This window comes from Talpa occidentalis, unplaced genomic scaffold (assembly GCF_014898055.3).
Source record: "Talpa occidentalis isolate TD23 unplaced genomic scaffold, MPIMG_talOcc4v2.1 talOcc4.16, whole genome shotgun sequence".
Lineage (NCBI taxonomy): Eukaryota > Metazoa > Chordata > Mammalia > Eulipotyphla > Talpidae > Talpa > Talpa occidentalis.
The window spans coordinates 76,022,390-76,033,539 of NW_023601653.1; the positions used below are offsets into that span (position 1 = coordinate 76,022,390).

Sequence of the window (11,150 nt, forward strand, 5' to 3'; positions counted from 1 at the left end):
CTCAATGTTTGGAAGACACATCATTTTTAAGAAGTAACCCAGGGTAACATCACAATCAAGAATCCCTGGATATAACTGAGAAAGTTATTTTTGCTAAAAAAAAAAGTTTTAAATTGAGTAACCTGTGATTTAATCCCTAAACCATCAAATAAATTATTTAACCTATTACAATTAAACAAAAAAAAAAAAATACATTCCTACTGCTCTGGAGGACAAAGCAAATTTTAATCTTCTTAAAATTTGATCTTCTCAATATTAACAAATATTCATTTCTATTTAACCCAACTTTTGCTTAAACCTTTTAATACTTTGAAAATATAAAGAACAAATCAGGAAAACCTGGAGAACTTTAATACAAAATGATGCTAAAAATTGGTGTGGTCCACAAAACTATAAAAGGCACTCAATGGTGTCTAACTATCTTGACAATACTATTTAAACTAAATAGTGGAACTAGCTTTCAAGCAATTATTAACTACTAAGGCTAAATTAGAATAAAAAGAAAGTCTTGCTAAGGGATTGTCAGCAAGGAAAGAAGTTCAAATAAATTCTAGAAGATGCTCTGGATGCCTTTAAGAGCGTGTAGGACAATAACACTAGAATCAAATTAAGATCCCAACCACAAGACATCCTTAAATTTGCTGTTAAGATACTTATGATTTAATGACTTCTCAAATTTTACCTCAGTTTTGACCAAACATCCTTAAAAAGTTAACTCTCTTTAACTGAAGAGCACCTAAAAACATTAATCTTATAAGAACACAACCGAAATTCCTGTCAGAATCACTCATTTTGATTTAGACAGGCCTTTCAGTTTAACTTTTGAATAAAACTGCTATGTTTTGTCCACAGCAAATCACGCCCTCCAAGTGATGGGGAAAAAAACAAAACAAAACAATTTAAGACATTAATCTCAGGTTGGGATTACTCACCTCTAACAAGTTGAGTGCACTTTACCACGTGTGTATGTGGGTGATCAATTGTTAGTTCAAAGCCTTAAAAAAACAAAAATAAACTCTAATGATAATCAAGACATTTTATACTTCTTATATTTGAATCATCATTAAAGGTCTCCATTTTCCTCTACCCAAATTCCTATTCAGAACCTAAGAGAAACACACAGCGATGCAGCAAGCTCTTCTCTTAGACACATATCTCAAACGCTGTTTATATTTTGAGCCAGAAGATACCACTAAGATAATAAAGCCAATGCAGTCTCAAGACCCTGGGGAACAAATAATCCCTAAACAAAACAATTTCTTGGGGACAACAGAATAAGGCTGGAAGAGGTGGACATTTAAATGATTACTATCTTCTAAAGCTGACCCTTGAGAAAACTTTAAAACCTAGTCCTCTCTCACTTAGTTTTGCTCCTTTTCATTACATTTTTGTTCTAAATTATTTTTTTAATGAAATTTTTCTTACATCCTTGGCAATTTTTTGCCAGTGGAGGATTTCTCCCCTCAGGTGTGTTCGCCGTAGCTCTCCCATCACCAAAGCACCCATAGTCATCCACCATAGTCCACTGTGTTCTCCCCCACCCCAACCCCATTTTCACCCATCATCCTCACACTCTCCCCCTAGATGCCTTAACTTTAAGGTCAGCTTTCGAGGTTTTTCTTTGACCCTTTTGTTTGGTTTCTCTATATTCCTCCTTTTCATCATCTTAATTGTAATAGGTATCATCAATTTTAACCAAGCCCAAATGGTCTTTCTCAAAATTAGAGTGGATCAGTGTCCATATACATTTTTTTTTTTAAGATTTATTTATTTATGCATGCAAGAGCTGGGGTGTAGGCCAGAGGTGCAGGGAGGGTTAGGAATTCATCAGAGACAGAGTGTGGAGCAGAAAAGGCAGAATGACTGAAATACACTGCTGAGGGGAGCAGCAGGCGAGATGAGAGGTCTGCTGCGCCATGTGTGTTAGCTCCCTGGGCGGGGATTGAACTCATGCTACAGTGGCTGCCAATAGCTTGATAGTGCTGAGACTTAACACCTTGCAACACCAGGGAGGCCCGTCTACATGCAATTTTCATGAAGTTTCTCTTTTTGCATATATGGATAAAACTTTCTAGATTAATGAAATGTTACTGAGAAACTTACATGATGTGAATTATTTTAAATAACTGATTCCTGCAAATTGGATCTAACTGGTTTTCACATTGAAATATTAAAATTTATTCTGGGGCCTCCCTGGTGGCGCAAAGGGTTAAGCACCGCACTATGAAGCAATCCACAGCCTCTGCATCATGAGCTCAATTCCCGGCCAGCCAGAGAATAACCCATACGGCGAAGCAGACCTCTCCTGTTTTGCCCGCTGCTCCCCTCAGCAGTGTATTTCAGTCACTCTGCCTGTTCTGTTCCTTGCTCTGTCTCTGGTAAATCCTCTCACCTCCCGTATCTCTGGCCTGTACCTCAGCTCTTGTATGCATAAATTAATAAATCTTTAAAATAAATAAATAAATAATAAAATTTATTCTGCCAGAAAAATGTTATTGTCCCCTAATATGCGGTTACATTGAAGATAATTTAAAGTAAAATTTAATAAGCAGAAATTAACTTCAGAAATAAACTTTGAAAAACTCATTGTGTGTGTATGTATGCAATAAATACAGCTGTACAAGTAACTTTCCATAAAACTCGTGAGCTCTCCCCCCACCCCAAGAAGAAATGAAAGCCCAAAAGAACTAGAAAAAAAAATCTTTATTTTTCATATTTGCTAAAGCTTTTAAAGGTAGTCTTTCTGATGAAAATAACTAATAACAGAGCATCAAGAGGATTGTTCATTAATCACTACAGCTTGAATTCTACTTATACTCTGCTATTCTAAATACTTACCAATTTTAGAAACAATGCTTATTATCTAGATATGACAGACTACAAAAACCCATAAAAGGAAGAATTATATAGTTTCTGCCATTGTTTATTAAAAAGTTAAAAAATGTCATATCTTAAAAAACAAATCATAAACCCTAGAACCTAATTTATTTCAAAGGCAAACTATGCCTTCATTTTTGCTATATATAGTACAGGCCAAGATTAAATTCTGAACTCCACAACTCTATAGTTAGAAAAACCTTCTCAAAAGATTTTCTTTTCCATTTAACAAAATTTTAATTCTTATCATTACCTATTTTTTAACATTTTCTGGGAAATAAACATACCTAAAGTCTGCAGAATTATGCTTTCTAATATCACCAGATCTTGAACTTGTTGTAGGTAAGCCTGCAGGTGAGAAGACAGATCAATTATTCCCCCACAATATATAAAGTATAACCCATTCCAATAACCCGTCCCAGGGAAATTAAAGACAAAAAAGTAGTGAAGGAGTTAGGAGTTATGGTAGGAACAGAAATATAATTCTTATCCCTATTCAGTAGATTCTCCTTTTAAAAGGAAAAAAAAATGATATATTGAGAGTTAACACTTTATTCATAAATGGCTATTTAAAAAGCACCAGTGATTTGGATAATTTTAGATTTTAAAGTTCATGTGATATAAAGAAAATTAAAGAAATATCTTTTTACAACATTATCAAAAGATATTTGCAGAGCCTTCCTATATCACTGCAAGCAAGGGAGTCCTACTAAGCTTCCCCTTTGGGCTAATGCTAGATTTCTAAGGTTCATAGGGAAATAAAATTTTCCCTCAGATTTGCACTGGTCAATACTGGAGCCACTATCCACACATGATCACTGAACAAATGAATTGTACCTAGACTAAATTACAATGTGTTATGAGTGTAAAATACACCTGGTTTTGAAGACTTAGTTTTTAAAAATAGTGAAAACAATGTGAATTATGTCATTAATAACATTTTAGTAATTTTAGATATATTCATTAAATAAACTAGTATTAAAATTAATTTCACTTTTATTTAAAGGTTTTATTTTGTTGTTGTTGTTTGCAGGCTAAAAATTAAAATTTATGAAGAAAAGGTTATCATTTATTCTATGGCAGGAGAAGCACATGTCAAAACAACTGGCTACCTAAGCAGCAGTCAGAGGAAAGGTACAAATTTACATTACATTAAATTTACCACAGTTGCAAACACTACACCATTGATTAAAAGAAAACCATTTCAGAAGTTTTTGGGTTTTTCTTTTCATTCCCATGAAAACAACATTTGCCAATTACAACCACCATGAGTATTAGTAAACAACAAAACACAGAGAGCCCTGGAGAACTTCTGTCCCTGCAAGGATCATACTTGATAGAGGCAAAGGTGCAAATGAATAGCAAATGTGCCTTCCAGTCAGGCAGGCCAGGAAAATCAGCCAGTCATCTGGGACGGACTTAAGACTGCAGGGGTAAAGACAGCCACAAGGACATATGTGATAGAGTTGGGGTCTTCAAACACAGATAAGCAAACCACCTCATATTTTAAAATTTTAAATGAAGTTTACTGAAAGGTTAAAAGTTTTACATGACATGTGACTCCTATCATATTTATACTGGACAGCACTGGTCTTGAACTCTAGCAGAGCAAGACTTGGGTCAAGAGTGAAGAGAGACAGGTGATATAAACTTTCCACTTAACTTTATGATCTTGAATATGTCAAGTAAGGACTTAAAGACTATGTTAGCTCTCCTTCCATATGGTGAAGAAAATATCTCCTCTTAATCATCTCACAAAATTCTTAGATAAGAAGTTATGTAAATACATTTTAGCGAAGGAAAAAAAAGGTGAAGATTTATTTTATTAAAATAAAATTTTGTTTTTATGATCAATTCATTGGAGCAATGGCACTTACTAATCTCAAATCTAACTATAAGTCCAGAGCAATAACTCTTTTCAGCAAGAGCTACAAGTGCAGCCCAAAAGAAAAATGAAGGCAGGGGCCTCCCCGGTTGCGCAGCGGTTGAGCGCTGGGTTGCGAAGCTGCCTGCGGCCTCTGCGGTGCCAGTTCGATCCCCGGCTGCTCCCCGGCCACCGGAGGCGGGTCCCGCATGGCGCGCAGACCTCTCCTGCCGCCCGCTGCTCCCCTCAGCAGTGTGCTTCTGTCCTTCTGCCTGCTCTGCTCCCTGCTCTGGCTCTGGTGAATTCTCTCACCCTCCCGCGCTTCTGGCTGTACCCAGTGCTTGTATAAATAAATAAAAAAAAATAAATAAATCTTTAAAAAAAAAAAAAAAGAAAAGAAAAATGAAGGCAGCAAAGACACTCCTATGCAAAACAATTAATTCATGATTTTTGAAGTCAGTGAGTGGGGAGTGATGAATTGTGAGAAAATGAAAAGTCTGGCACTTGTAAGTAGTTGGAGAAAAATTATGGATTTCTATTAATTATGGATTATTCCTAATATGGATTATTAAGTATCTCACACTGGATGCATCAGTCATCCTTTACTAAGCAGATAAATGGAGTTGTATATTAAGACACATTAAAGAAATTGTTTGTTTTTTAGGTTGGAAGGGTTTTCATTTTTGTTTTGATATTAGCCCCTAATTAGTCAGGAGAATTTCACTTCTTTTTTAAAAAAAGATTTGTTTTTATTTATTTATGCATACAAGAACTGGGGTGTAGGCCAGAGGTATGGGGGTGGTGAGAGGATTCACCAGAGACAGAGTGAGGAGCAGAACAGGTGAATCTACTGAAATACACTGCTGAGGGGAGCAGTGGGCGAGACAGGAGGTCTGCTGTGCAATGGCTGGGGACAGTTTGACAGTGCTGAGACTTTAACCCCTGCACCACCAGGGAGGCCCCGAGTTTCACTTCTTTAAGTCAAGGAAGGATGGGAAAAAAGCCATGTGTACATGCATATGATGATAAACGTATGAAAATATATATACCAGAACTGGATGACCTTTAACTTTGACTTTGAATGGTTTTTAGATTCTTTTATAATGAACATATAAAACTTTTGTAATTTCTCTAAGAGTTTAAAAAAAGTAACAGAGGGCCTCCCCGGTGGCGCAGCAGTTGAGCGCTGGGTTGCGAAGCTGCCGGTTGAGCGGTGGGTTGCGAAGCTGCCCACAGCCTCTGTAGCACCGGTTCGATGCCCGGCTGCTCCCTGGCCACCGGAGGAGGGTCCCACATGGCGCGCAGACCTCTCCTGCCGCCCGCTGCTCCCCTCAACAGTGTACTTTGGTCCTTCTGCCTGCTCTGCTCCCCGCTCTGGCTCTGGTGAATTCTCTCACCCTCCCGCGCTTCTGACTGTACCCAGTGCTTATATGTATGTATGTATGTATGTATGTATAAATAAATAAATAAATAAATCTTTAAAAAAGAAAAAAAAAGTAACAGAACTCTTTTTTAATTTCTAACAAAAATCCGTACAGCTATTCTTTGTAAAGAAATCATAGTGGTGAAAGCTGGAAATTATCCTCAGAACAAAGAATGGCTTTCATACATACGCATATGATAAAATGCTCTCAACATTTAAAGAAAGTGGAGAATTAATAAGATGGGAAAAATATGGGATATAATAAGTGAAAATAACAAAATATATATATATGAATAGTTGCAGAAAAGAAGCTGCAAATAGTAATGGTTCATTTAAATATCTGTGGTCCAAATTCCTTCTGGGTGATACATTTTCTCCCGTGTTTTTCTGCAATTTCCAATTTTATTACAATGAATAAAATTAACTTTTTCCATACAATTTCTTTGATTTTTTTTATAAGGAAAAAACAATAAAGGTCCCTTTAACAGCTACTATTCCAGACTCAGTTATAAAACTAATTAAAGAAAAAAAAAGTTACATGTAGTTAATTCCCTACCTCACTCCTGGTATCCGGAAGTGATTCCTGTGGATGGAGACAAGCATGTGCTACCTTGATGACATGTTCCAATTTTTTTGGCTGTTCCTCTACTTTTGCTGCTAGAAATAAGGCTGCTGGAGCCACAGACTGGATGGAAAGAAAATAAATCACATTTATTACTTGTTTATTTCTAGATCTAAAACAGAACTAAGTCTCAAATCAAGCCCCTTGTTTGCCCCAACTTCATCATCTCTTATTTGTTTTTAATTCTACTTACATGTCTGGCCCTCTCCTATCTATTAGTCCACTTTGGAAAACCAAACCTTCAACAAACTCATTAGAAGCTCTACAGACGACTTTATATTTTAAGTAAGATTCTTTATTATAAAGTTTGTATCAAAGCACTCCACTTTTTTCAAAGGAGTAAACTGAAACATCCAATGAATTGTACACTTTAATAAAACAATGAATTTGTTGTAACTGAATGACCTAATTATGTGGAAACACAAAGCTTTAAGAAAGGAATTTGAAATACAGTATTATATATCCAAGAGGTGATACATAAAAGGCACTTGGGGGAGAAAAACTCAGACACTAATCAATGTAAGAAATTAGAGTAATATAACAGAAAGGTAGCCTAGTGATCTGGGAAACCTCAGGAATTAGTGTTATGGCAGGATTCTGTCAGGTTATCAGGCAGCACTCAGAGAGGAGAAGGGAAGTTCTTTATTAATGCTGGCGGGCTTTACACCAGTGGGTTCAGAGGTGATTTCTCACCAAAGTCTGGGCCCCCAGCAATTAAGCAACAGAACATTTATTGTCTAAAGCAAGGGGTACAGTCAGCTGGGATGTATGAATCAGGAGTGTGGCCTTGAACGTGTTATCAGCTATTCCCTGAAACTTTCAGTACATACAGGCTATGTCCCAACTTCAGCAAATCAACAGGTCAGCTTGACATTTTCCACTTCATTCGATTTTTAACAAGAGTGAAACTAAAGATTTTAGAAAAAAATCAAAATACAGTTTAAAAGATATTAGAATGAGCAATCCAGTGGCAGGTGGGACTAAAAGAAGAAAAACATGAGATACACTAAGTGAATTTTGGCAAAAGAAAAAATGTTATTAATCCAGACATTAAAAAGTAAAGTTGAGATTAAGCACCAGCAGTAGAAATAAAGGGGAAAAAACACAGGCATCACATTGGAAAAGTAATAGAGCTTCACTAAATATATGGGTATTTGTATGCACAAAAAAAATTCTAATGGGATATACTGAAATATTAACAGGATTATCTCTGAAGAGTAGGTTATAGGGAAATCATTTTCTTTTTTATTGTCTTTAATTTTATAACAAATACATTGATAGGGAGAGGAAAAACAGTAACAATATAAAAATTAACAGAACTTTATAACTGAACAAAGAAAATGAAAAGGACAACTCACTAAAATATAAGCCTCCAAGGGACTAAAAATATATTTCAAAGGAGCTAACTAAAATATGGGCAGATAAGGCAAGATAATAAATTCCATTAAATGAAAGACTACAAGAGATAAATTTCAATCTAATTTTTGTACAATTAACAATATAAGTACTCACTGCTCCCCATGGAATCATTTACCAAGCTAGCTTATCAAAGAAGCATTTTTCCATCAAAAGAAGTTTCTAAAAGGAATCCTTACACCAGTTAAGAGTATAAGATTTTTTCATTTTAAAAGAATAACAGTTAATATTTATTTGTTTGACATGTGCAAGCATGCATAAATTAATTCACTTATAGCCTATTAACCACTCCATAAAATAAGCACTATTACTGACTCTAAAGAGGTAAGAAACTGAAACAAAGGTAACTTGCCAAAAGCCATACAGCTAGCAAGCAGTGCAGCAAAGATCCAAATCAAGTTGTAAAAGAGCTGACTCCAGAACCTATCCTCTTAACCACAAAGCTTGGCCTTCTAAGTGTCAACTAACAAAAGTAAAATACACCAATCAAATTTGTTACCTATTAAAATACATCATATTTTAAAATATATAAAATGCAACACACACACAGTTGATCACCTCTATTTTTACATTCCCCTATTTGAAAACATTTAAGACAATACATATAGAAATTCAGTTAATGAGGTTGAATTTCTTCTCAAAAGGAGAATTTAAGTGAAAATAGACCAGTCAATTAATAACCACAACTTCCAGCTTATTGATTCAAGCAGCGGCTACATATATAGAATAATGAAAAAAGTAACCAGTGCACACTTCAGATCTTTGTGCTGTTATACTTTAATGCTTAAGACTTAAAAAAAAAAAAGGCAGGAGTTTAGGGTCCAAAACATCAGAAACAAAGAGCTACAACAAAATGAGATAAGTAATCACAGCTCTAACATATAGAGAACTCATAGATAAGAAAATCAGAACAGTAACGGTAAAGAGAATCAACAATTTTATTAAAGTTAATTTTTCAATTTTATAACAATGACCAACAAGCTCACCATCATTAATTGAATTGTAAATTAAGAAAACTTAGGAATTCCCTCCATCTTTGTCAGCACTGTACCACCTAGTTGATAAGCAGGTAGAACTTAGTATTTCCTGAAGTAAAGAATATGCGTTGCCAGTGAGGGTATTAGAAAAAAGGAACCTCTCTTATAGTGCTAGAAACAATATATATTGTATAATCTTTCAGTAAGGCAAACTGACACAACAAAAAATCTTAAAATCATACCCTTGGACATAGCCATTTACCTATGGGAATTTATACTAAAATAGTGACATGTCACATGTATGTACAAGATTATCTTATGTAACATAATTTATAATGTATTAAACTAGACAAACCAAACATTTACAATAGGGAACTGGTAAAATAAATTACGGTCCCTATACAAGGAAATACTATGTGACCAAATAAAATTTTGAGAAACCAGTATGAAAAAATATTTAATATAGACCATTAGGTGATGTGCACTAAGAATAGTGTACTAAGAAGTGTTTTTTAATATAGAAATACAGTTCCTTCCCACTTAAAAAAAAAAAGAAAGAAATACATATGCACAGAAAAATGTCTGGGACACTGCATGTCCAAAAGGTCTTCAATGATTAACAATAGAGGGTGGCATAACAGACAAGTTTTGGCTTTTAACATTATACATTTCTGTATTTTAATTATAATGCATGAGCATTTACTACTTCTGTAATAATATAAAAAAAATAACAAAAAGCACGGGAACTTGATAAGCATATATGTCAATGGCACTATAATGTACTAAGTCCTTTCAAATTTGAATATGGATTCATCACAGCTAAATTCTTAGAATTCACATAGCACAACGGTGATATTTTTGGTATCCATTAATTCCAGAATGTGCTTAAAATCAATTCTCTAAAGATAACAACACCAAATTAAGTGGTGTTGGAAAAAAGTCATGCCATCCAAGAGTATCTCTATACTGGATAGTGGCCAAATCATTCAACAAGTTTACTGAAGATACTTTGGAGAATACACAGAAAAGTGAACTTCTGCCCTTGCTAAGATTAATACATAGGAAAAAAGGAAAGTCGCAATAATTTAAAAAGTAAAAGTAGTCAATGTGTGTGATACAGAGATAAAAGAGATAGAAGGCAAACTGATCTGAGATATATTTCATCTGGATTTTAAATTTTCACCATGATAAAAGGGAAGAATTGTAGAAAAACTTTGTAACTACCAAGACAGCTATGGAGTTCCTCTTCAAATGTATTCTTTACCCTTACCTTTTCATCTAGTACTATCCGACTATATCATTAAATACTTATCTCTTAAAAACGGTGTACTTGCAATAAGAGGTAGAGTTGAAGTTAACGGTAGAGGACAGTGAGGCAGGCTGGATTACCAACAAAAATACAGAAAACTTAATCCACAAATGTAAAGGGTTTCTTCTATTGTTACTCCCAATACTGTATCTGCCAATGCCTTAAAATATAAGAATATCCAGCTACCCGTTGCACAGAAAAAGAACTTAAAGCCCATCATGCTAAGGATAAATCTGAAACACTTTTCATTAAAAGTGTAACTTTTAAAAAATAAAATCGAATATTTGACTCACAAGTCCATATGCAGTGTTCATCAAGTTTAGCCTTATTATCTTGGGATTTTATTAAACAAACATAGTCTTACCTGCAACTGGGATATCACTATGCACTCGCTTCCAAGTCATTTACAACAATGTTAAATAGGACCATTTCAGAGAGCAAAACTGAAAATAGTACTATTTACAGTTCTGTCCAGAAAAAAAAAATCCCTTTATTACTATTATTTTCTTTTCCCAATCTTAAGTCATCCCCCCGTTATCACATAATGTACCTTCCCCCTCCAACCAACCAATGATTGGAATTTTAAGCAGATGTTCAGAATATCTAAATAATTTACATTTTTTTCTATGATGGTATTATTACATAAGCACAGTTTTCTTTTT

At 34.7% G+C, this 11,150-nt stretch overlaps 1 protein-coding gene across 1 annotated transcript in view; it reads right to left on the minus strand.

The window, feature by feature from the left end:
• Positions 1-11,150, minus strand: part of CCNT1 (cyclin T1) — a 30,685-nt gene that overhangs the window by 15,649 nt on the left and 3,886 nt on the right. The window contains exons 3-5 of the mRNA XM_037514651.2: positions 6,721-6,849; positions 3,165-3,225; positions 933-995 (exon numbers count right to left, since the gene is read on the minus strand). Of these exons, the coding sequence (XP_037370548.1) occupies positions 933-995; positions 3,165-3,225; positions 6,721-6,849 (253 nt within the window). The remainder of the gene's footprint in view (positions 1-932; positions 996-3,164; positions 3,226-6,720; positions 6,850-11,150) is intronic.